The 27530-nt window shown below is 41.7% G+C and overlaps 1 protein-coding gene across 1 annotated transcript in view; it reads left to right on the forward strand.

Moving 5' to 3' along the window:
* Positions 1 to 27530, forward strand: part of LOC147733116 (uromodulin-like) — a 195009-nt gene that overhangs the window by 119342 nt on the left and 48137 nt on the right. Inside the window, exon 5 of the mRNA XM_086955814.1 lies at positions 1005 to 1228. Within this exon, the coding sequence (XP_086811940.1) occupies positions 1005 to 1228 (224 nt within the window). The remainder of the gene's footprint in view (positions 1 to 1004; positions 1229 to 27530) is intronic.

Genomic DNA, 27530 nt, shown 5'->3' on the forward strand with positions numbered 1-27530 from the left:
CCTGAGAGAAATGTTGTAGACCTTCCAGTATACCTCCTATTCAAAACTTAAAGGAAGAGGCTGGGGGGACAAGCCACCTCTTGCCTGATGACTGGTGGGGATAATGCTGCAGGCCGCTTGTCAGGGATGTGCTCCTACAGGAGGACGAGTCTAGCAGTTCAGCAGGTCTACCACTCTACCGGAATCTGTTGGACATATGGAGTAGGGCACAGAGTATCTCATTCATCACCCTTTGAGGACCCCATGCCACTTTTGATTTCGTGTCTGTCGAAGGGTGCGGGGCAGTGTTTCGTGCCTGCAGGTTTAAGTTCCCTCCTTTGTCCTTTCTGTTTTCTCTTCCCTCCTTTACTCCTGCTAACATTGTCAGCTTTCTTTGACTTCCTCCACCTTCCACTTCCCCCTTTCATTACTCCAGTCATTCTTGTCAATATTCTCTACATTCTCCTCTGTTTCATGGTGCTGCTGCTCCCCTTGATTTACCCTCCCCAGACCTGCAATGTTCCCTCAATCACGCGCAAGAAAAGAAGCGCCCTCCTCGCTGTAGGGTCCCTGGTCAGAGACTGACGTGTAACGGATGGAGGGTCTAGGAGGTACTGGGATGGCGGAGAATGAGTCTCCTCTACTTTTCATGTACTTGGGGGTCACAACAGCGCCAAGTGTAAAATAAAAAGTGATCGTACAACAGCAACAATAAAAGTAGTCGAGCTCAGTTCCCAATAGCCCCCACTGTCTTCGAGATCGACCACTAATTTAATTGTCCCATATACAGGGGCAAAGTTTTCAATGAACAGCGGGCATACATTCCAGCCTCTCAATTAAAAGCTGCACTCATCGTAAAAATGCTGACATGAGGAACCAGGAAAACAAATGTGCGTTTTGTGATTGTTGTGCTTCCATGTTTGCGCGCCCCTTGAAACGGATGTGTCCTCGTGCTGACCAGCCGCAGCGCTAAATAATCTGCACCCGCATTCCACTAATAATCATCTGATCCTGTTTTGTTGCAGATCGCAGTGACATTGTCCCCACTACTGAATGTGCAAGTTCAGAAATGAGCTTGTCTTTCAAGAAGTGCCTGCTGGAGAGGTTCAAGTACAGCATCCCAGACATGCATTTAAATACCACAGACCCGATCTGCACCTACCCTTATTACACGGATGTGGTGGGAGGTGTAAGTTTGATCAAAGCTCAAGCCGTACCAGTGGCAGGATTCTGCGGAACTGAGATGACGGTAAGGAGAGACGCATGGTCTGCATTTCAACTGTCCCATCTGTAAAAGCGATTGTTCTGTACAGTAAACATCAAGATACGCATTACATATTGTTTAGATCGGGGGGGGGGGGGGAGTGGGGGGGGGGAGGGGCTCAGAGAAGGATGCTAACTCAGGAAACGATTCCGACATTGATGGTACTCAGATCTTCAGCGAGTAAATATTACAGACTCAGACAATTATGAAATCTAACATCTGCTAGACGCCGACCATACAAATGAATTCCTCTACTTCGTAGGGAGGCTCCGGTATGGGAAAGCAATGATTCCTCATTGAATGTAAAACTACACTTCAGTGGTAGAACAAAAATCCTTATTCTAAAAAACCGAACCAGAATTAGGCACCACCTCTTCCATGGAACTGAACAAAGGCTCACCCCACCTCTGTTTCTAACGGTATATGTATATTTCGGAAAAGAGGAAGCGCACTTTTCCGAACCTCTATTGGCTTTACATACTGTTGAGATGTGGCACTCAAAAAAGGACATTTTCTTTAACAAGATCACTCTAGATAAAGAGCACTCATTTGCACCAAAATGAACCACATCCACCTTTCAGACGTTTTTGTTGATATCCCAATATCAATAACTACGGGGTATATTATCAAGAACAGCGTTAAAATTATCGCCGCTTTAGCGGCAGCAAACTGCTGCTAAAGCGGCGATAGTGGGCTTGATAATATGCCCTTGTGAATTCCCATAGAATCCCAGGTTCACACCAGAACATGGGCTTCTATGGGAATTCACAAGGGCATATTAACAAGCCCATTATCGCCACTTTAGCAGCAGTTTCCTGCCGCTAAAGCGGCAATAATTTTAATGCCGTTCTTGATAATATGACCCTACATACTTATCAGAACTACAAAAAAACTGTGAAACGAAAAATTCGCCCAGATGTTAACCACCATAACCCTTGGGACTGCAAACATAATTAGCAACATTATATTCACCTAAAAATTCCTAGAATATAAACTCTGACAAAAAGATTCCCTATCTCACGCAATGCATATTAGAGTAACTATGAAATACATGGCGCCATTAAATATATGTACATCTACATAAGTAAAAATATCCATGTGATTCTCTTACCTCAAGAACGGGCACATTCGTTTTTGTGTTGCTCCATTAGCTACTATACCCCCAAAATACCGGATAATAGTTTTCCCAGTGCTTAATTTGTAAAATAAAATAAGTGCCAGGCCCTCATCTGGAGCCAACTGCAACTTGAACTACCCACTGCCCTTGCCATTTCCGCCACTGACAGTACAAACACATCTACAAAGCAGTGTGACAATTCAGACTATTCAAGGCCCACAAAGCTATAACAATGGCTTGGGCGACAGTTATTGTGATTATTATTGTATACTGAATTAATTAATAAACAACTGTTGTAAATTAGAGAGACAGCACCACCATGTGGCAGATGGTCATAAGCGCTGGTGTTGAAAATCAAGTGCCAGGTGCCGAGCACCGGACACCACCAGTTCAAATTAAGCACTGAGTTTCCCTTTCCCTAATGCTCAGTGCATCAGCTGTTGTTCAAATTGTATGACATTCACAATGCAAGGCTTTACAATGCAGTTGCTACAACAACCGCATTGTTACCATGCATGCCATTACATCGCAAGTCGTATCAAAGACTTGCTGTAGGGAGCGCGCTTGACTTTGGAACAGTATTAACAATGCGATTGTTGTAAATACCGCGTTGTAAAGCCATGTGTTGTGAAAACAGCGTTGTAAATGCTGTTTCCGGTTGTACCATGTCATATTGCATGGAAGGAATGCCCTGCCAGTTACTGAGACAGTTTACAGAGCCAAGGGAACCCAAAGGAAATACACTAGGGACCTTGGTTGCTTGATTGTTACTAAAGACAGGGGTCCCTAAAACATGAAAATTGGTGTCACCTATGTACCATATGTCTCTTAATACCCAGAATGTATTGCACAATGGTACCATGATTTAATTAAGTCTGTCTACTGAATACTAGGAAACAGACCGCTTCGCCCAATTTTGCCTGAAAATTGTTGTTCTGTCTTTTTGTCTGTGGGTCACAGGCTTTGCCCCTTTGACATCACTTTCAATTCCATGTTATTTTTATATTTATCAAAATAAAACCCTGTCTGGCTAAACAAAGAACATATTGGCTATTTAGTGTATGTTGGTTGAAGCTCCCAATTTTCATGTTCAAGGGACCCCTGTCTTTAGTAACAGTTACTGAGACAGGTCACTCCTCAACAGTCACTGGGCAGCAGCATGCTTGCCTGTTAATAAACCAAATAAACACCAATATTGATTGTGGTCATCAGGAAAAATTGGACTCAGAAAATGAAAGAAGTGACAGTCCTTCTTGCAGTTACGCAGAAATATATCCCCCTCCGACCCACGTTTTCCCCCACAGCCCAGTGTTTGGTTTCCTTCAGGGATTCTGTCTACGAAACCATACTGAATACACACAAAGTTTGTAAATTAAAATTAACCTAGGGAATTCAGGAAAAGCAGTGTTTTCATTGTTTTATGGAACATTTTCAGAGTATCCTTCAGTGTCAATGATGTTGCTAGATAACTCCACACCATTGTGGCCAAACTGATCAAGAATGTTTCAATTATATAGACAATTTAAATCTTGAGCTCTCCAGCCTGCACATAGGCCCTACTTCTGGTGCTCTGAGTCCATACATAAAGTTTAGTTCGCTGAAAAATACCAATGCGGGGTCCATAACTAAAGGAATTATGTGGTGAAACCACCCGGCCCACGTAATCAAACATTTGCAAGTGATTATACCATCACTGTATCGTGAGAATTCATAGGTAGGACCACTAGCATATGGTTTGCAGACTCTATATCAAAGAAAACCATCATCTTTATCACCGCCCTAAGGTTTCCTGCTTCAAAAAGAGTCCAACCTGCATCTGGGAGAAACAACCTAATGCTGGCAAATTGATCCACAGTCTGTAGATTAAGATAAGACTATTAACACATGAAGAAGAGGAGGAGGTTAGCCATCATACGCCTTCCCGGAAGACATACCTAAAACAAATAAGTTGGGCAGCTGAACAGAAAATGAGGGCAGGTATCACTACCCTAACCAAAATTACGAGGGTCCAAATAGGGCAATCACTGAATTACTCACAATATTGTGTTCTACTTCATCATCAGCAACCTCTCCCCAAAAAGAAAAATTGCACTTTAGTACATACAATCCAGTCACTAACATTCAGTCCATTCTTAATAAAGTTCTGAAGAAATAATCAGATCCAATTCACACGAGTCAAGTTCTTACTCACATTTTTTACTTCCAATATTAGAGTTTTCAACAGTGATTGTCCAATACAAAACAACAAACAATGTTTGTCCAATCCAAAACAGCCGAAAATGTTTGTCCAATCCATAACAGGCGGCATGTGTTTCTTCCACCTGGACTTTTTCCAGGCTGCAAGATTTACATAAGCTGATGTTACCCATACAGTGATTATTTTTCATTCCTGAAAGGTATTGTGGTATCCCCACCACCACTACTTGCCACCTGTTTCTGAACAAGGTGGTGTGTGTGTAAATAGTGTATCTATACAAGACAGTAGGAACGTGAAGGAATAGTTGTCCATATTACAATTTGAAGTTGAATTGTGTTCCCAAGCAAATAGCACCAAGTGTCAAACATGAATGAAAGCTGTCAGAATAGTGTTGTGCAACACATAGCCATCAAAAGGGTGAGACCATGCTGGTTGATTATTGCAAGGTGCAAAGATTAAAAAGACGCCCCTAAAAGAAAATGGTACCTAGTTAAAGTAAGACGTACCTCAGATCAAAAGAAATTCAAAGTATTCTTGAAGTAACGTTCAAAAGAAAGTCAGAGTGTGATTGTCCCCGCAAGGGACTAACTCATAGGTAGAGTTTGAAAAACAATAAGATATTGATTTGGTCCATCAGACATCATGTTGACCACAGGAGAGTGTGGATAAACTTCACCACACCTCCCATAAGAGAAAGTGGGGAAACAAGGGCCCAGGTTGCAACCGAAATAATAGGTACTACCCCCAGTGAGTATAGTATTCTAATCTCCTGGGGAATTTAGGTCGTAACCCTGATATTCTTGCTAAACCCTAAAATATACTCGCTAAAATATTTATTATATTAAGTGTACAAGTGATATGCTGATTTTTCCACTACGCTTTCCCTTTTCAGTTTGATTAGCGGACCAGCTTCATGACAGAGGGTCTCAGTTTGATATTGGCCATATAGCGACACGCAACAATTTGACTTGCTTCTTTTTGGCTCTATTAGCCGATCTTTATCATGACTTTAATTTCAAGAGAGTTTTGTCATGTTGTAGATATATTCTCTCAAGTCAGCTGGTATGTCTTTTCTTATTGCCTACATGAATGTAGTTAAGTATTATATGAATGGCCTACGTTTCCCTTTCTCTGTTGTGCATTTAGCAAGCTTACCAGGGTTACTCCCTTACTTCCCCAAGAGATAAGAAGACTACATGCACTGGGGGTAAGTGCCTATTATATTGGTTGCAACCTGAGGCCTTGTTTTTCCACTTTCTCTTATGGGCGGTGTGGTGAAGTGTATCAAGACTCTCTTGTGGGCAACATAATGTCTGATAGACCAAAAGAATATCTTATTGTTATTTGGAATCTACCTATGAGTTGGTACATTATGAGGACCACCTCACTCTGACTTTTTTTTTAACGTGACTTCAAAAAAAATTTGAATTTCTTTTGATCTGAAGTATTTTAACTAGTCACCATTTTCTGTTAGGGGGCGTCTTTTCCACCTGGGATCCTTGCAATAATCAACCAGCATGGTCTTACCCTTTTGATGGTATGTGTTACACAACACTATTCTGACAGCTGTCATTCATGTTTGACACTGGGTGCTATTTGTCTGGGAACACAATACAACTTCAAATTGTAATATGGACAACTGTTCCTTCACGTTCCTACTGTCTTGTAAAGATACACTATTTACACGCACCACCTTGTTCAGAAATACGGGGCAAGTGGTGGTGGGGTTAGCGCAATACCTTTGAGGAAATAATCAGAGTATGGTTAACAGTAGCTTATGTAAATCTTGCAGCCTTGAAAAAGTCCAGGTGGACGAAACAAGTGTGGGCTGTTTTTGATTGGACAAACATTGTTGGCTGTTTTGGATTGGACAAATATTGTTGGTTGTTTTGGATTGGACAATCACTGTTCAAAACTCTAATCTTTGAAGTAAAAACGGTGCAGATGAACTCGACTCCTGTGGATTAAATCTGATCATGTCTTCAGAAGTTTATTAAGAATGGACTGAATGTTAGTGACTGGATTGTGTGTGCTGAAGTGCACTTTTTCTTTTTGGATATAGCTCTGAACTTTGGCAACATGGTTCACCTAATTTGCACCTAAGATGGCTTGGTGCGCAGCATGACAGCACCACTGCATGCTTGAATATTGAACATTCTGCTGTATCATCTTATCCATAACTATATGATAGATGTGCAGCCACTAGGGTGTAGTCACCAATTCTGTAAACAGCAACCTTTTCCCGCCATGGTAGGATGGTGCCACCAGGAAAGACTCAACCTCCTATTGGACTCAGCACAGTAGGGAGTTCTTGGGTAAGAGCTACGGGATAAAAAAGGGATCCAGATCAGTGAGTTAAAATACCTTATGGTTTCCCAGCAGATTGCTTTTATTGGTGGGACCTATAGGTAAGGTTAAAAACGAGATGGACGCTTATTGAGGACTATGGTTCACACTATCCTTAGAAACTAGGCGGACATGTTTGTGCCCACATTGAAACCCTATAAGGGTCTGGGGCATTTCTACGGGGGCCAGGGATCCACAAGTTGCCACGCTAACAGCCGCTGCGCCTAGAGTTCAGCGAGGTAGAATACACAAAGGGCGGTTAAGGAAAACTGAAGAATGCTCAGGTGAGTCATACCTGAGGATCAACGAGTAAAATAAACTAAAAATATATCAAGAAAGAAACATAACTATTTGTATGAGAACCACTTTGCTAAATATGAAATACAACTGTCAATTATGTGATGTGAGCGGGCAAGTGACACTGCAAAACACACAACCAAGCTCAAATTACTCATGATAAGTGACACACAAGCATGCAACTCGCATGCATCCATCCATTAATTGGAATACTGAATTACAATGATGCTGTCCTAGAAGCTAATACCTTGTAATCGCTTCTAATCTGTTACTGGCCCCATCTGGGGTTTGCTGTTGAGGCAGGTCAGTTCCATCTACAGCTTCCTCAACATTTGCTATAATGAGACAATAGAAAGTAATGCCTGCATTCGCCATTGCTTTTTTACCTTATTGAAGGATGCACTTTCCCATTGGTTCTCCTGACTAAGATTAAATGGCATGGGGCAGACTCCTGGTCACAAAGGTTTATATTCATACATGTATGTTTACTCACATGTATATTAATTGCTACACTGACTTGCAACTATACTTTTGTTGTTACTCACCATTTCTCCATGTACATGTTTCCACCCCTTCAAAAATGGATTTATAGGTGTAAAGAATCTACTAGGAATGTTGCACATGTATGTGGAGATCTCCACCACAGTGGTGGAGATGACCCTATGGGAAAGTATAGAAAAAGTTATTAAAGTAAATTATTCTTAGAAAAATAATAATACATGTATATTAATGGGTAATATCAATGTAAAATAATTCTCACCTATTGCATGTAAGAATTAGTTTCATCAGGAAAAATCTCTCCTAGCAGTCACAGATATCTCTTCTGTGTGATTTTACCTTGCTACACAAATGTAATCCCCTTACATTCTTGTTTTACTTAAATTACTTTCACAACAAATACACATGAAAACATTCCATGCTCAACTAACTAACCATAACCTGCCAAGTAAACACAGTCTCCGTCTCCTGCTTCGGCACACTTCAGGTGCTCGAGAAGATCTGAAAAAAGCTCCCTACCAACACTTGCAGAACCATCACCCAAGCCCTCATCGCCAGCAAGCTGGAGTACAGCAGTGCATTCTATGCTGGAATCAATACTAAACTGAACAGAAGGTTCCAGACAATTCAAAGCGCAGCTGTCGGGCTCACCCTCAACCTCACACCCCTCACTCACATCATGTGCACTTCAAAGAGCTTTACCTATACCCAATCTACAAACAAGCACTCTTTAAACTTCTCACACACAAATTCAAAACACTCACATACCTCAACAACTGCATAAACTTCCACAAACCTACCACACACCTACACTCAGCCAGGCTCCTACTTACACACCATTCAGTGGTATGCAAAACAAGGTCTGATGGTCAAGCCTTCTCCTAACTCGCACCTAAAGCCTGTAACAGCCTGCCCATCCACATCAGAGCCTCCTCCTCAGTTCTTGAATTCCACAAGGAACTAAAGGTCTGGCTCTTTACACAGCCCACTCCTTTCTTGACCCATACAGCTCCTGCTGCAGCACCGGTATACCTTCCCAGTGAATTGAAATGTGTACAAATACACATAACATAACGTGAAACAACATAACACAACAGATGTGCAGAGTATAATATGCTATGTATTACTATTATTGAGGGAGTGAAGGGGCATCATGGGGCACTCAAATGGTTTCTATTTAATAAATTGAACACACGTGCACACACACTAGCTGCAATATGCTCAATGTTTGCATCAGAAAGGCATTTTTCTATCCTTTGATAACTTTGGCGCCATTCAGACATATCAAGTGGAGGACAAGGAAAAGATTCCTTTAATTCCTGTAGGGAGTTTTGCTCTTTGATACAGGAAAAATAGTTCAACTGAATAACACAAAATGTGGTATGAGGTTAGAACTTTACTCTAGTAAGTGCCTTTTTGGGATGGAGTAAATCTCTTTAGTAGTTTTTGACAAATAAGCATTTAAACAGAAAGCTCAGGTTAGAAATAAAGAGGTTATATTTTAGAAATGTTTACCAACGTCTTTGCCATAAAGGATTCACAAATAGCCTTGAATCCAATAAAAAAAAATACTCAGATCCTAAAACCTGAGGGACCATATTCTCCCATTAGTCTATTCAGATCCATGAATCCAAAGTAGGATCCACAGATCCAAAATTATCTTATTGGCTACACGCAACATGAGAAATATTTTTGCGCCCGGCATTACCGGACACATTTTTGAAAGGACATGTAAGTGGGAGGGTGAGCACATGGCCCAGGCAGATGTGATGGAACCCCAAAGTCAAACCACACTGACAACCACCACCCCTGAGTTGGAAGTTTTTAAAAATCTTTAAATCACAGGCAACAGGTCTTGTGCCTGGATTCTCGGATCCTAGCTAGGCCCTTCTATGTGGATTCATTGATCCTGCCTGGATTTTAGGATACATGGAAGATCCTCAAATCCTCAAATAAAATGTAAAGGAAGAAGTTTCTGGCCATAGAGCAGACCCTGTGGCCAACCCTGCCATTGCTTATGTTTTGGGCAACAGTTGTTGGCTGCCCATGGAGGGCTGGGCACAGCTGCTGGCTGGAGTCCAGACCTTGTGGCAAATACCCACTGCGCATAGTCTGTGGCAGTGAACAGCAGGAGTTGCACACCTGTGATGCTATGGGTGGAAGATGCCAGGCCCAGTGCTCCATTCTGCTGGACACAGCTGATAGCATGTATACTGGAGGTTTTGTGCCGGAAAAGGTTGAGCACAGAGTATGGCCAGAGGACACACCATGCGGCCAACTTCCACTGCCTCCTGCTAAAAGTAATACACAGCGGGTATTGGTCAGCTGCAGAGGGCTGGGTGCAGGGCCTGTCCGGATGCCAGGCCTGCAGCTAGCCCCTGCTGTGCACTCATTAAAAGTGATTATCAGAGTTAATATAAAGCAACTTAAATACATTGTAATACAAATTAATGTAAAAACAACAAGTGATGGACCGAATGTGGATCAATGTCACACATTCCCCCAGTCAAAAGATCTGGGCCCAAATCCATTTTTTTTTTGCACTCCACACCACCCTGGGTTAGACAATGGCGATATGCAAATCAGCTCTGACCCTGTTGCCCCATGGGAACAGTCCAGTCCGAACTACAAAAGCCATGTCCTTCCCAGAACGGAATCAAGCATCCGAGGACCGGACCGGTTTCGAGGTAACACCTCTCATCAGCCCGGCTAGCTTGACTCCAAGTGTTGTGGAGTGCCTGGGACCCACGTCTGGGCATCCCCAGCGCACTTAGGGCGGCAATTGCAAAAACAACAAGTGATGGACCGAATGTGGATCAATGTCACACATTCCCCCAGTCAAAAGATCTGGGCCCAAATCCATCGTTTTTTTGCACTCCACACCACCCTGGGTTAGACAATGGCGGTATGCAAATCAGCTCTGACCCTGTTGCCCCATGGGAACAGTCCAGTCCGAACTACAAAAGCCATGTCCTTCCCAGAACGGAATCAAGCATCCGAGGACCGGACCGGTTTCGAGGTAACACCTCTCATCAGCCCGGCTAGCTTGACTCCAAGTGTTGTGGAGTGCCTGGGACCCACGTCTGGGCATCCCCAGCGCACTTAGGGCGGCAATTGCAAAAACAACAAGTGATGGACCGAATGTGGATCAATGTCACACATTCCCCCAGTCAAAAGATCTGGGCCCAAATCCATCGTTTTTTTGCACTCCACACCACCCTGGGTTAGACAATGGCGTTGAATGTGTGACATTGATCCTCATTCGGTCCATCACCTGTTGTTTATACAAATTAATGTGACATAAATATTTATTTTAAAATATATATTAACATATTTTGAAATATAATAAATATATTTTAGAGGTGTTTTAACAATAAATGGCATGGATTTTATTCATAAATAGTTTAAATAATTTATATCATTGAATATTATTTCCTATAGGTTTTATTTTAAGTCCCTACCTACATTATTTTCTATGGGAGAATGTTGAACTACTAGTGGTTGGCTATGTGTGGTGCCAGACGTAATCCAGCTCTGAGCTGTAGTACATTTACTACTGTTTTGGGTCATTTTGGCTGTAATAACTTTTGAAGTGTAGTTTGCGAATAGTAATTGGCTTCCTCTTTTTTGGATGGCTGAATGTCCCTCCCTAATCCCCTCTATAGCCGTCCCTAAACTCCTTACTTCTACTTAAACCCCTCCTTACTCCTTCTTTAACCCCTCCCCGAGTTGTAAATATTCTTTATTTTCCTATAACTTATTCTGTTCCTCCCATATATACTACTAGAACATGTTCTTAGGTATTCTGACTCTCCACAGTCTGGGCAGGTATCAGTGCACACTAAAAGATAGTATAGGAAGAGACATAGACTCTGCACCTGGGTTTGTCAATACCATTTTGCAGTATGTTAGTAGTACTATTGTAGAACTACCAAGCGTACTACAAATTGCTGTTTGAGACTAGTACCATTTAGATGCATTTTCTCTAGGGAAGTCCTGTTGCTTTAAATCACAGCTCCTATGGTGAGCCCAGGGTCCCTTAAAGAAACCCTCTTCACTTAACAAGGTACTTTATTATTAGCTTTGCTGAAGTTCATTCCTTGCACCTGACTCAGTTAAAAATACAGTTTTTGAACACAGACAAACAGTTGCACCAAACTCACATGTTCGAACCCCATGTAGTATCTTCTCTCTATTTTCTTGTTGTCTCTACCCAGCTTCCGTCACATTCTGTCTTCTGACATAATTACACTATTTTTCTCATCATTTACACAATCAGACTTTTATGTCCCCTTCTTGTTCTTTCTTTAATTTTTGCTTAGCTCAAACTTGGAAACTTTCTCTTTCTACATCTAAGGCTGACATGAGTTGAAACTGTATTCACCTACTTTAACATGTATTGTTATATATTTCCCCTACTATGCTAACCGTAGCACCCACCCCATCACTTGCAAAAGGTGGAAGCAAGACGGAAATGAGAGACTGAATATGTGAATTAATTCGTCAAAATTTGCCTGGTAGTGTGAATAAGTACTTGCAGTCACACATAATTGAAATTATGTTTTCTCATTTTTAGGTTTTGCTTGCACAACGCTGCCTCTGTGCTCGAGAAAGCAATAATTTTAATATGAACTTGAAAGGGACTTCCATCCCACCTCCTCTCTTTTCTAGCTTCTTACTGGTTTCTGTGCATGCCACTTACTTTGCCTCCATTCCTATTAGTTATAGCATCGTTTCCTGCATATTCTAGTGGGAGGAGTCGTAGCCAATTTTAGTACTAGTTCAATTGCAGAATGGTCGGAGAGATCCATCGGGGTGTATTGTATTGAGATAGTGTTTTCAGCTAAAGCTCTACTTGTGAGAATGAAATCAATTCTAGACCTGTGTCTATATTTCTGATTTCTAAATGAAAATACTTGCCTTTGACCCTCTTTAGACCGCCAAATATCTAAATAGTCATATTGGTGCATCAAACCTAACAGGCAGTTCCTAGATCTAGAAGTGATTTTCTGCCTACTATTAGGGGTTTTATCTAAGAGTGGATTCAATTTTATATTAAAATCCCCTGTTATGATCACCGGGTCTGGAAAACTAAGCAAGTGACTAAATAAAGTTTCCAGTGTTGAGGGGTCATCGATGTTAGGACCATAATATCCCACGAGTGTTAACTTAGTGTCTCCTAATTCTATTGCCGCGATAACCCATCTACCTCCGGTATCTACTTTCTGCTGTTTAATTTTAAATATGACAGATTTTTTGAAAAAGATCGAGAACCCCCGAGTGTTAGAGCCTTGTGTTGTAGAAATTGATGACTCTATCCATCTGTTCCTACGGACCAAGTCAAGTATCTCACTCTCGATTAGGTGAGTCTCCTGGAGGATAATGATTCCCGCATCGGTATCTCGAAGATACTGCATGATTTTATTAGCTCGTGGTTTCGTGCGGAGACCATTAACGTTCCAGGACAGTATTTTTAGTTTAATCATTAGATGGTAAAGATAAGACATTTGTTAAGGCTGGCTGTGATAGGCAGAAAATAAACAATTCACACAACTTATTGCTTTGTATCTTAAGATGAGAAAAAAACATTATGTTGAAAAAAGAGCTATTTACATACAGAGATTGGAGCTCTTTACTAGGGATGTGATTTTGCCCCCTTACCCCCCCAAGCCGACCCCAACTCCCTCCCTGGGAAAACCCCGTACTCACCAACCGGAAACTTTCCGGAAGTAAGTGCCCCTAGCTCTTCCCCATCTCGACACCTCGTGCCCCCGATATCTACAAAGTGACTCGCCGTGACATGGCTATGTAAGTCGTGTATTTGTGTTTGTTTTTAGTTCATTGTTTTTTTTTATTTTTTCTTTCTTTTTTCCCCTTTTCCTTCCCTTTTTTTCTATTTTTATTTACACACTTTTTTTTCCTTATGCTTCCCCTTATCCCCCTCTTCCCATTTTCTTTTTTTCCATTTATACCCTTTTGTTTATACCCTTTGACTTATTTCCCTTTTTTTTTTTTTTTCCTTTTCGACCTTGTAGCCATGTTCCGTTACGATCTCTTAATTCATCTGATTATGATTGTGCTAGTGATAATTTCAACGAAACTTGATATCACTCCCCTTGTTTCCTATTGCCAAAGGCTAACAGGAGTTCATCTGCTGCTTGTACTGATCTAATATTGTGCATTTTGTTGTCTAACATAACTTTAAGGGATGCAGGGAACCCCATTTGTACTGTAGCGCCAAGCTTACGAAAAGCGTCCATCCTTTTACCGAGTTCCCATTGTTTATCCAAGGTGAAGTGGGACAAATCTGAGCGGATCTGAAAATTATAGCCTTTATATGTTTGCGTTTTAAGCTTAAGAGCTTGGTTCAAAATATGTTCTTTTAATGAATAGGTGTGAAAATTTACGAGGATTTTCCTAGGCTTGGTCCGCTGGATGTTACGCCTGAAAGGATCCCGGTGTATACGCTGAATATCTACTGCTAGCTCCTCAATGGATTGAGGGAGATTTAGAGTCTCTTTCAGAAGAGTGGCTATGTAGCTCTTGATGTCCGCACCTTCAGACCCCTCAGGAATATTCAAAATGCGTATGTTACTCCGCCTCGCATTATTTTCTAAAATCTCCATTCTTTCTGAGAGGGCTTGATCTTCTTTCCTTAGTTTAACGATATCATCCGTGGTGCCCTCAGCTCTCATTGATATTTGACCCACCGTCTCTTCTAAGGCTTGTGTTCTTAACGTCAAATTACCTAATCTCTCATCCAGAGATTCACAAAAAGTCCTTATCTCTTTCTGATTAGAGGCTGACTCAGCAAAGCCTTGTTTAATTTCTGCTGACAAGGCCGCAAAAATTTTTTGTACTGAGGCGACTGATATTGTGTCAGCACTAGAAACTACCTCATCACATAGATCTTGAGGAGTTCTTGAAGGGATTTCAGAAAATATACCAGCCTCAAAATTATCTTCGATGTTAGCGTTAGGGATCTCGAAAAGATTCCTACCATCTGCTGGAGAGATAGATGATATCAATTCACCCCCTACAATTCCATCGTCTATTGTCTCTTGGTGAACAGAGCCCTCCGACTCAGACTCTCTCAGTGCGCTTGGCGTAGTTTCCTCTAGATGTGGTATATGGGACAGATCATTATTAGCAGCTTGATTATCCTCTAACTCTTTGTTTTCCATGGTCTCAGAACCAAACTTAGAAATGCTATTACTGGACTGAACTTGTTCTTTCCCTAGGTTCAAAATTTGAGGGATCGCCTTGAAATACGAGCGCAAAGAAGGGGTGACTCTAGGGGGAAGAGCTGTGGAGGGGTTCGCTTTAGAACGTTTCCTACCCCTTTTAGCTTTCACTTCAACAGAGAGGTATGAAGATGTTTCCCGATCTGTTTGTGGGCTTTTTCCTGATTGAAAAGCTTTTTTATCAGTCTCCTCCTCGATGGCTTGTAGTGCGCTCTTTACTCTATTTTTTCGAGACGCCCTAGCCCCCACTAAGTTCTTTGCTGCACTCTTCCACCTTAACTTTCTAGCAGATTCTGAAGCACTCATGTGTGCCAGATTTTGGCTAAGGGGCGCGCTGTTAGCTTTGTAATTTATCACCACATTTATACACTTTATTGTATTCACAGTACTTACTGTGGGAGTCTCAGAAAAAGCAAAGGAACCGCTTTTTGGTATACCACTCGCGTGCAGGGAAGAAAAATCACTGTGTATCTTTTTTCCTTCTGGAGTGCCGGGTCCAAATCTCAAATGATACATTATATTTTGTTACAAATACCATTCTGTCTTTTTGAGTTTTGAGTCGTGGTTGCAATAATTTTGTTCTGTCCATTGATGATACCTTTTGTATCTGTTCTTGTAATATGTCATTTGGGTGTCCTCTCTCTTCATATTTTTGAACCTGTCTTTCCAGGGTTTTTACGCAAACATGCAAGACAGAATGGTATTTGTAACAAAATACACAACTGAATCACACAAAATCAGAAATATCATTAACAAAAGATGGGAATTACTATCTCTGGAACCAGATTTTAATGGATTATTCAAAGAGCTGCCATTACACGCGTACACCAGAGGGTTGAATCTAAAAGAAAAACTGAAACTTAAACAACAACCAGCAACATCTATCACAAATAAAGGAATGATTCGTTGTCATAATTGCATCAATTGCAACAACGCAATAATAGGAAGTACATGCACCCATCCAACAACGGGAAAACAGATTCGATTAAAACATACAAGTGACTGTAACACACAGAACGTGGTGTACGGAATCAAGTGCCCGTGCGGAAAGATGTATATTGGAAAGACTGAACGCAAAGTAAAAGTGCGAATATCAGAACACAAAAGTCGAATTCACAACAATTCTTTGACCTCACCACTGGTACAACATTGGATTCAAGAAAAACACAGCATTTCTCAATTAAGATTTTTAATCTTGGAACAGGTACCTTTGAAACAAGGAATCAACAATCATCAAAAATTACTACAACGTGAACTGTTTTGGATAAAATATCTAAACACCATGATACCAACAGGTCTTAATGACAAGTATGATTTAGCGTGTTTCCTGTAGGGACAATTATGAACAATACCATATCACGAGAAGGAGATGAATTCCACGAACATGTTCTTATGTATTGTAAGGGACCACAATGAATAACAGTAATTCAGGAGAGGGAGATGTACCTCACAGCCAAGTTTTTGTGCATTATGAAATACTTGTAATTTCCCAGATGTGTAAAGTATGCTTAACCCAAAAATGTGTAATTCAAGCCATAAAGTAACACCTCACACAACTTGATTTTTTGTTAATAAGTACATTATACATAAGTTCAAACACTTTTTTTCAAGTAAGGAGGACCATTATTTTCCCAACCAACATACCACATCCGTACAACTCGTGATCCAAACTTTAGTAATAACATAGAGACACACATCGAATATGAAAAGGAGGGAGAAAGATTGAATTTTGAGCGTTTATTAGAATGTTTTGGTCCACATAAACAGGAAGCGAATAGTTTCAAAATGGCGGAGATCGGAGGCATGAGACAAAGAGCTAACAACACATTCGGTTTTGGTTGGTAGTCTCGCGGAGTTTACCCGGAGTTTTTTATGAGGGATCATAATACGAGTAACACCAAACATACATTGATGCCTCTAGTCGACATATCCACACATAAGGATCATTTTACCGCAATTAGTAAATAGATAAGGAACCCATTTGAGGTGGTAGAGTATTGTTAGAATGGTATTTAATTACACTAACACGGTTTTGCACCTTTTCAAGATGGCGCCCACGGATATTAAGTAGTATAATGGTCACAGGAATCAGTCCGTTTTCAGTTGTTAACTCCGCGGAATTGTCCCGGAGCGGAGCGTAGTGGTCAAAAACCAGGAAGCAGTGAACATACAACGACTTACGAGGTTGCGGTTGTTTGAAGAACGGCAGAAGGCTTCAATACAGGTACGATTGGTGTGTATGATATAGAATAGGAGAGTAAAGTTCTTGGTAGCAATGAGGAATCAAGGGCGATTCATTATATTTACATTGTTGTATCTTGGTTTTTTTAGATACGAGTCGATAAAGCAAGACAAGGTAAACACGGCTTGCTACCGTGATCCGTTTTCAGTTGTTACTTCATTTAAACCAGAGGTTAAGACATAGTATTGGTTTATTTATTGCAGAAACTCGAGGCACATTCGAATAAGGTACGTTGTCTATTCAGTGGGTGAGATGATTAACTAAGTAAATAAGAGTAAGGTGTTAAGACATTTTTCGTTTATTGTTTCAGAAACTTGTGACACTATAGCTGAAGGTATGTAGGGTATTAAGTGGTTGGCAAGTTACTACTAATTATACACTTGCATTTCGGATTATTACAGTGCAGCTTGCATTTTGTTTTGAACAGAGGTATAGTGATCAAGTTGGAGTCCAGGCTTCATACGGTACACAACTACAACAATCAGGTACGCATACAACACAGTCACACATCCAGAGAACCCCCGACAATTATATGACTCAAACACTTACACCATGTTTTCTTACTTTTTTCTTTTTGTAGATACTGCCCCTGATGAAGGCACTCACGAGTGCCGAAATGCATTGGGCTCATTCAAGAAATGTTCATTAAATGTATTATATCATATGTGCCAATTAGAACATTGAAAACAATGATAAACATGATGTAATCCAAAAATGTATTGAAAAAATACGTCAGTTAACATATTGTTATGTAAATGTTGCACAACGAATCCATAGCCTATATGAATAGGAGAATATAAGCATGAGATAAATAAAAAGATACATAAATGAAATAAAACACAAGTGTGGTTTAAACAAAGTTTGAAAAAATAAAAAAACAGAAGGCGCAACAGCGCCAAGTGAACAGTGCGCGATTGGGTGGATACTCATTTCCACCATAACGAACCTTAGTACCAGGACTAACAACCCTTAACAGTCGCAGCACCATTGTATAAAATTGTTAAATTCAGCAAAGAATCGGAGTGCTCCTACAACCCTCGCAGTTGTTTCGACAAGGCCTTGTGGCCAATTGCTGCTGCACTCTTCCAAATGCTGTTCATTTAGGAGTTTGGCTACACAGGAGGTATTATGCGGAGTTGGATGTAGTGCTTTTTAAAATATAAAATACAATCTCCGGAAAATATTTTTTAAAGAAAAGTATGGTTTCTTTTGTCCATAAGTCATTTACATCAGACATAAAGAAATTCTATGAAACAAACACGGATAAACTGACATCATCGCCAAAAAAAAAATAAAAACCCCATAAAGCAGCCAGCTGAGGTAAGCTGAGCAAGTAATCACTCTCTGCATAGTGCATGACCACGAAGCAGGACCTCACAAAATAAACAGTGTGGAGCTAGAAATCACAAATCACATGTAAGAGCAACATGTTTAGTTAATACTGCTCTCTTCTGTCAGGGCCCGATGCACCTGCGAAACGGCTTTCCACTGGTACCAGGGCCGGACTGGTCCTTCCGGGCACCGGGCAATCCCCCGATAGGCTGGATGGGGTGGGGGCCGGTTTCGTGACAGGGGGTCGGTGCTGTTGTTGGGGCCGATTTGGACCGGCCACAACAACATAACACAGACAGTGTTTACAGCAGTATGTTAAGCACATCACAAGGCCGCCTGGCTGCTGCCTGCGAGGCCTGGTGTGAGCTGCGGTGCCGCGCCGATTTAAAGTAAACTATCTCATTTTGATCACCACCTGACCTCACCTCCTCCTGTCACCTGACCATGATGTGTTGTTGAAGACGTGCACAGCACGCATGTGTCCCTGCCTCCGCGGCGCCGCAGTTTTTTTTTAGGGTGAGGTCTGCAGTGATGCTCATGTGCTTTGGGAAATGCGCGTAAATGAGGCGAGGTCGAGGCAGGCATTTTGAGCAGTACAGCCAGGAAAAAGATCCGTATCCCGTAATGTAATGTCTGCCGCCCGCAGGGCAGGTAAGTGTAGTATTTATTTGTTTGCAGTGATCAGAGGCCAGATCTGATTTATGGGTAGTGGGCGGCACAACACTACTGTGCAGTGTGCTAAAAAGACATTTTTAGCAGTTGGGTGTGAAAGACGGAACTAGGAAAAACACAGCAATCAGCGGAAATTGAAGTGAAATCATCAGGATGGATTTTTTGACGTTTATCGACATAGTCTCTGTTCAAAGTATAAGCATGTATTCCTCTTCTTTTACTCTACGTGTAAAAGGATGCATACACCCATTGCGTCCCTATTAGACTTCGAGGCGCGCTCATCTGTTTCTCCCCATGGATGAATGAAATAATTCAATATAGATGTATAAAGCACACAGAGACGGGCGTCCTGGAGCTAGGGAGCATAGGACAGAAATAGAAAGTCCAACCCATTTAGCAGCTAAAAGACATGTTCTGAGGACTTTGTGAAATGAAGTGTGGGTTGTCAGAGTTCTCAATAATAAAGCAAGCATGTTCAGTGACAGCGTGCACCTTTAATTACTTTCCAGAATATAAAAGTGCCAGTGTGCAAACGCCTATTTGCCTCTGTAATAAGTGACAGTTTGCTCTCAGTTCGCCCCTATAAATAGAAAAAAACGCGCACTGTCCTATTCTCTATACGCTGTGCTGTCTTGCGCCACCTCCTTGTTGTAATGCATGTCAGCTCGCACTCTCACTGTTGCTCCCTACACGAGGTACTTGCTTGCAGTCTTGTTTTGCTTTCTATGGTATTCGATGTTGCTCCTATGAGTGCCGGCTTGCACTCTCCTTGCTGCCGGAACAATTTTCCGAGTACGGTTTCTGCTGACCATAAACTGCACCAAACAAAGGTTCGCAGAGGTCGGAAAAAACCAAGTACTACTGAAAATTCAAGTGTAACACATATGTCAAACCTATTGAGAGAGGGAGAGGGAAAGCACACAAATATCCTTGGTGTGCCATAGATGATCCAGATGTAATGTACGCGTTTGCAGGGGCGTAACTCAGGCCCCCGCCTTATCATTTTATAAATGTAACTAAACTAATTTGGTGAGCCAAAACAACAATTGGAAACCATGTATTTCCTTCTGCAGCTTTGTAAATCTAATCTTCAATTCCTTGAAGAATATCAGTCTTTACCAGGTGTAGTATTATCACACCATAATCTGCGTGACTCGCAGTAAGCCCCTAAATATTCTGAACAGAGGGACTGAATATTTTGGTGCACAGGATCCCCAAAACCATTAGGATGGGCATATCATATGATGTGGCTGTGTAGTCATGGTCACCTCTTTAGAATGTTAGAGATGTAATGAGATGGAATGTTGGAAGGCCATAGGGTAGTTAATGAAGGCAGAGGTGTCTGAATAAATTATACCTTACTTGAACCGTTTCACTGCCTTTCTTTAATGTGTAATTGAGGTCGACATCCCAATTTGGCAACAAGGGTGGTAGGCAGAAGCTAAGTCATACACCTCAAAACGGATGAGGTGTTATTTGTCAGAGGTAAAGAGACTGATCGCAGACTGCTCTGTGTCACTTAGGAGTATTGCCATAGTGACAACTCGAGTGGAAACAGGATCCGGACATACTCCCAGTGACTGCAGCAAGGTGTGTAAAGAGGCATTGAACTAAGTAAGAGGAGGATTTTGGATGGTTATGTCAATCGGAGTGGCGTGAGCATGATCAGTTTGTTGAAGCTCGTGCATCATATTGACTCAGCAGTGACTGAGGTTGGCTAAGTGTGTGTGTAGCCTCAACGAGTGTATGATGTCATTGTGTGATGACGTCATGGCCATTTTGGATTGGGATTCAATTACAGAGGATGATAACTGTGAGCAGCCATTTTAGAGTGGGTCACTGATATTTTGGAGGCATTTGCTGAAGTGAAAGGTCCCGACGAAGTTGTCCATATAAAAGTGTCCACTTTGGAAAGTGAATTTTATTTCTTGTACTATGTGTGAGCATAAGGCACTTTACAGTAGTTAAATGATGTAATTTTGAGCAAACAGACAACAATACCCTGACACATGCTTTTTGCTCTTCTCTATAATATATTCAGGTGTCTAGTCAATTTAAAGGCATTCTTGTAGTAATTTATGCAGAAAATTTCAGCTCCAATGATTTTTCTTGACATCGCAGGCAGGGCCGGACTGGGAACTGAAAGCAGCCCTGGCAAATTTTGCCAGACCAGCCCCCATTGCGCGTAGCGAGCCTGACCACTAATAAGGGGGTTTGGAGGGGTTGTCCCCTAAGAAAATTTTGGAAAACGACAGACCAAAATGGGGAATTTTACAGCACATTTTCATTACATATTCATCACATATTCAAATTGTATCAACTTTCAAAGCACAGTAAATAGTAGATAATGACCTTAAAGGTTTCAGATTGCTATGTGTGCTATTTTCATAATTTCAGTGTAATTATGAGTGACATTTCAACAACTATGAGTGACACTTTCTTACGAGTAAAATCAAGCAATTAAAACATGGGAAACATATAAATATCAGAAATTACACTTATTTGAGCAACAAGAAACTCTAAGAAGATCTTAAAACTGCTGCAAAGTATGGGAAATGTTAGGGCGTTAACTGGAGAGAGACTTTGTGACTTAAGTTCTCAAAAACAGAGGGTAGGCACTGCAGCTGCTCAGAACTTGATCTCATAAATCTGACCCTTCATGACCACATGGTAGCCTAAAAAAGCTAATTTTATAGCATAGCAAGTGGAACTTGGAGATTATACTGTCACTAAGTCTCAAGCACTTACTCATAGCTGCCAAGTATTCTGACTTCTCATGTGTCACATTTTCATGATTTAACTGTACTTATGAGTGACATTCAACAGCAATATGTGACATCATCATGTGTAACGCTTAGAGTGACACTTTCACAAGAAAAATCAATCAATGAAGTGCATTGACAGAAATAAATGTCCAAAATTACACACTTTCAAATAATGAGAAGTTCTAAAAAGATATTGAAACTACTACAAAATACCTGAAAAAGAAGTTCACTAACCTACTGCACCTTTCTAAGAGGATTGTACTGCCATCTGTCAGGGTCTCATAGCTGCAGAGAGTGCTGGCATACATTACACTCAACTGTTGTCCTCTTACTGCAGCCTCAATACTGGTGCTCATTTGGGATTGCCACCTTTTGGAGAAAAAATACAGTCTACCATTCCAGGTTTTAACAGTTTGCAAAGGCCTGGACTTGAGTTTTAAGGGAACGTTGCATGAAATTGTCTGCATTCATTTGTGAAATGCACTTTCTGTCTTTTTTTACTTTATCAGTCAGGGGTCATTTGGGCAGTTTGAAAACACATTTTATAATGTTTTCTTCTTTTATGCACTGTTTAAAGTATGTACAGATAGGGGTTAAAATACTTACTGTACCGGAGTCCCGCTTCTAGAGCTGTTTTCTCTGATAAATTACATGAATGCTACTGGTGCTGGCATGGCAGTAGGTAGGCAGAGGCAGAAGTTATCTTTCCTGGGGCTTAGTGCTATAGAGTGTTCTGGTATACAGTACACTTGACTGTTGTGCTTTAACTTTGGCATCAATGCTGGTGCTCACTGTACCACACAGGCTGAGGCAGGAAATTGAACATCGGACCTGCACTAATTGGACATGTGTGTTGCCGGGCCAGCGGAAAAACAATTAGCCAGCCTATGCCGACTAGGCCCCCAGGCTCCGACCCTGGAATTTATAATCATAATAATGGCATGTGTATTACAGCACATTGGACTTCAGGCCAAGGATTCGGGCGGGGCCCGGCCTACACTCGAGCCTCCATCAGGATGTTAGAGGCCCCAAACATTAGCAGCTGCCTAGTAATTATAGAAACACTGTTAGATTGTGTCAGTGGACTCACTCAAGCCTACGACATGGGACATTAAGTCTCTGAGAAGTCTGTGAATCAGGGTAGGCAAGGCTAACACCGACTGAGGCACATGTAAGTCACATAGGTTACAGCCAGGCAGCCTCAGGCTGGCTGTATTACTTTTTTAAAAACACTACAAAGCTGTTTACTCACGGCTGTTTACTACAATGAGTTCTCCTGCCACATGTATTGCAAATTAGAGACAAACCAGGGACCATCTTGCCATTGGCTCTGTGTCCCACCATTCCACATCTGTAAAATGTCCCTATAAATTCGAAATCTCCTTTTTTTAAACTCACTATTAGTTTTGACAAAACACACATCACTTGTGCCCTCTTTTTCACAGTAGTTTTCACATCCTTCTCTACACTCAACTCTTCCCCATACTTCAGCATTAGTTCTAAACGTTTAGCCACCAGAATCACTTCTTCTAGAGGTGGGTCATCCTTCAACCAAAATTCTTCTGGTATTTCGTCACTACCGCTTTTTAAAAAAATTCGTGTTTAATTCTCTGCTCTGTAGGTTTGCCAAAATTGAAGCTTTATGCCAGTTTGCGCAAAATAGTCACAAAATCTTCCACTGACTCCTCTAGTTTTTGGAAGACAGTTTTGTACTCATTCAAATTCCTTGTGTCTTCTATAGACAATTCAGGTACATTTTCTAACACCTCTTGCCTTCTGTGCCTAAATGATGTGATAACAGAGCATGTTTCCTTACAGAGCTTAAGTTGGTGCCACAAACTCAAAAATAATTACCGAAAGCCTTCCATTTAAGATTTGGTTCGCCCTCCGATGTCAAGAAAAATCATTTGAGCTGAAATTTTCTGCAGAAATTATTACAAGAATGCCTTTAAATTGACTAGACACCTGAATATATTATAGAGAATAGCAAAAAGCAAGTGTCAGGGTATTGTTGTCTGTTTGCTCAAAATTACATCATTTAACTACTGTAAAGTGCCTTATGCTCACACATAGTACAAGAAATAAAATTCACTTTCCAAAGTGGACACTTTATATGGACAACTACGTCGGGACCTTTCACTTCAGCAAATGCCTCCAAAATATCACAGTGACCCACTCTAAAATGGCTGCTAGGCGTTATCACTCCTCTGTAATTGAATCCCATTCCAAAATGGCCATGACTTCATCACACGATGACATCATACACTTGTTGAGGCCACACACACACTCTGCCAACCTCAGTCACTGCTGAGTCAATATGATGCACGAGCTTCAACAAACTGATCATGCTCACGCCACTCCGATTGACATAACCATCCAAAATCCTCCTCTTACTTAGTTCAATGCCTCTTTACACACCTTGCTGCAGTCACTGGGAGTATGTCCGGGTCCTGTTTCCACTCGAGTTGTCACTATGGCAATACTCCTAAGTGACACAGAGCAGTCTGCGATCAGTCTCTTTACCTCTGACAAATAACACCTCATCCGTTTTGAGGTGTATGACTTAGCTTCTGCCTACCACCCTTGTTGCCAAATTGGGATGTCGACCTCAATTACACAATAAAGAAAGGCAGTGAAACGGTTCAAGTAAGGTATAATTTATTCAGACACCTCAGCCTTTATTAACTACCCTATGGCCTTCCAACATTCCATCTCATTACATCTCTAAAATTCTAAAGAGGTGACCATAACGACACAGCCACATCATATGATATGCCCATCCTAATGGTTTTGGGGATCCTGTGCACCAAAATATTCAGTACCTCTGTTCAAAATATTTAGGGGCTTACTGCGAGTCACGCGGATTTTGGTGTGATAATACTACACCTGGTAAAGACTGATATTCTTCAAGGAATTGAAGATTAGATTTACAAAGCTGCAGAAGGAAATACAGGGTTTCCATTTGTTGTCTTGGCTCAACAAATTAGTTTAGTTACATTTATAAAATGATAAGGTGGGGGCCTGAGTTACGCCCCTGCAAACGCGTACATTACATCTGGATCATCTATGGCACACCGAGGATATTTGTGTGCTTTCCCTCTCCCTCTCTCAACAGGTTTGACATATGTGTTACACTTGAATTTTCAGTAGTACTTGGTTTTTTCCGACCTCTGCGAACCTTTGTTTGGTGCAGTTTATGGTCAGCAGAAGCCGTACTCGGAAAATTGTTCCGGCAGCAAGGAGAGTGCAAGCCGGCACTAATAGGAGCAACATCGAATACCATAGAAAGCAAAACAAGACTGCAAGCAAGTACCTCGTGTAGGGAGCAACAGTGAGAGTGCGAGCTGACATCCATTACAACAAGGAGGTGGCGCAAGACAGCACAGCGTATAGAGACGAGCAGCACCTGTTGTAGTTAACAGCAGAGCAATGAAAGCTTGCTACTACACTAAGACAACAGTAGCAAAGTGCAGGCTATGAAGAGTTATAGGGAAAAACTTGAGTTTGCAACCTGTCATGTGCTTCAGGGAAAAACGAGGCAGTGCGAGCTTTGTTATTCTAAAGAGAGAAACCCAGGATTTTATTTAAACCTCTCACGCAACCCATCAAGTGAGAAAGGACAGTGCGCGATTTTTTCTATTTATAGGGGCGAACTGAGAGCAAACTTCCACTTATTACAGAGGCAAATAGGCGTTTGCACACTGGCACGTTTATATTCTGGAAAGTAATTAAAGGTGCACGCTGTCCCTAAACATGCTTTCTTTATTATTGAGAACTCTGACAACCCACACTTCATTTCACAAAGTCCTCAGAACATGTCTTTTAGCTGCTAAATGGGTTGGACTTTCTATTTCTGTCATATGCTCCCTAGCTCCAGGACGCCCGTCTCTGTGTGCTTTATACATCTACATTGAATTATTTCATTCATCCATGGGGAGAAACAGATGAGCGCGCCTCGAAGTCTAATAGGGACACAATGGGTGTATGCATCCTTTTACACGTAGAGTAAAAGAAGAGGAATACATGCTTATACTCTGAACAGAGACTATGTCGATAAACGTCAAAAAATCCATCCTGATGATTTCACTTCAATTTCCGCTGATTGCTGTGTTTTTCCTAATTCCGTCTTTCACACCCAGGTGCTAAAAATGTCTTTTTAGCACACTGCACAGTAGTGCTGTGCCGCCCACCACCCATAAATCAAATCTGGCCCTGATCACTGCAAACAAATAAATACTACACTCACCTGCGCTGCGGGCGGCAGACATTACATTACGGGATACAGATGGCTGTACTGCTCAAAATGCCTGCCTCGACCTCGCCTCATTTACGCGCATTTCCCAATGCGCATGAGCATCACTGCAGACCTCACCCTAAAACCAGCGGCGCCGCGGAGGCAGTGACACATGCGCGCTGCGCACGTCTTCAACAACACATCATGGTCAGGTGACAGGAGGAGGTGAGGTCAGGTGGTGATCAAAATGAAATAGTTTACTTTAAATCGGCGCGGCACCGCAGCTTACACCCGCCTCTCAGGCAGCAGGCAGGCGGCCTGATTGTGACGTGCTTAACATACTGCTTTAAACACTATCTGTGTTATGTTGTTGGGGCCGGTCCAAATCGGCCCAACAACAGAACCGGCCCCCTGTCACGAAACCAGCCCCCACCCCATCCAGCCTACCGGGGGATTGCCCGGTGCCCGGAAGGACCAGTCCGGCCCTGCTGGTGAATGACTTCCTGCCGCGGCCTGTTTGTGCTCACTGACAGTGGCAGCTCTCATCGCCTATCATTCACTCTGTTTTATATTTAGCACTGTTCAAATGGCATGAATGCCTTTGCCAGGTTCTCTGAAGATTGCTAATTTACGAGGGAATGTAAGAAACTGAGTAACACGCATTTGTGATTTAATGTGCCAGTGACACAGCACTGAATGTAAAATAAAGCTTTTAATAAGTACCAGCAAACACTGAGAAAACGAGTGGAGGGTTCAACCGAGAATACTTCATTGCAAATGCAAACATTTTACATGGTGGCGCATGCCTTTCATTTGTTCTGGAGCTGGCCAAAATCAATTTTTAAACATTGTGTTTTTTTCCAACAACCACAAATTGCCGCACTTAAACAATGGCGCCCGTGTCCACTATCAGCAGCTTCTAAATACTTTTAAGGTCCTAAAGGCATTTGATAATTCGGAGGAATGCTTTTTTGTAGGTGTTTTTTATTTAAATATAGGGGCAGATTTATGATGGACTTGCGCCACGTTTACGCTGCCGTTGCGTCAACGGCGCGGAAACGTGGCGCATCCCTGCGACCTATTTACAACATGACGCATCTAGGCAGATGCGTCACGTTGTAAAGCCCTGCGCCACATGAAACCTGCGTCAGGTTTCATGTGGGCGTTCTGTCGCAGGGTGGGCGTCCCTCGTAGGAAAGCCCCGTAAAACTGACGCACTCAGTCAGTTTTACGAGGCTGCTGCGTCAAATCCTTACGCCTGCTTGAAGCAGCCATAAGGAGTGACGCACCACGTTATGTATGGGTGGCCTCTGTACATTGTAGGAGTTGCGTCACACTTGCGA

Source organism: Lissotriton vulgaris, chromosome 2_1, assembly GCF_964263255.1.
Source record: "Lissotriton vulgaris chromosome 2_1, aLisVul1.2, whole genome shotgun sequence".
NCBI classification, from domain to species: Eukaryota; Metazoa; Chordata; class Amphibia; order Caudata; family Salamandridae; genus Lissotriton; species Lissotriton vulgaris.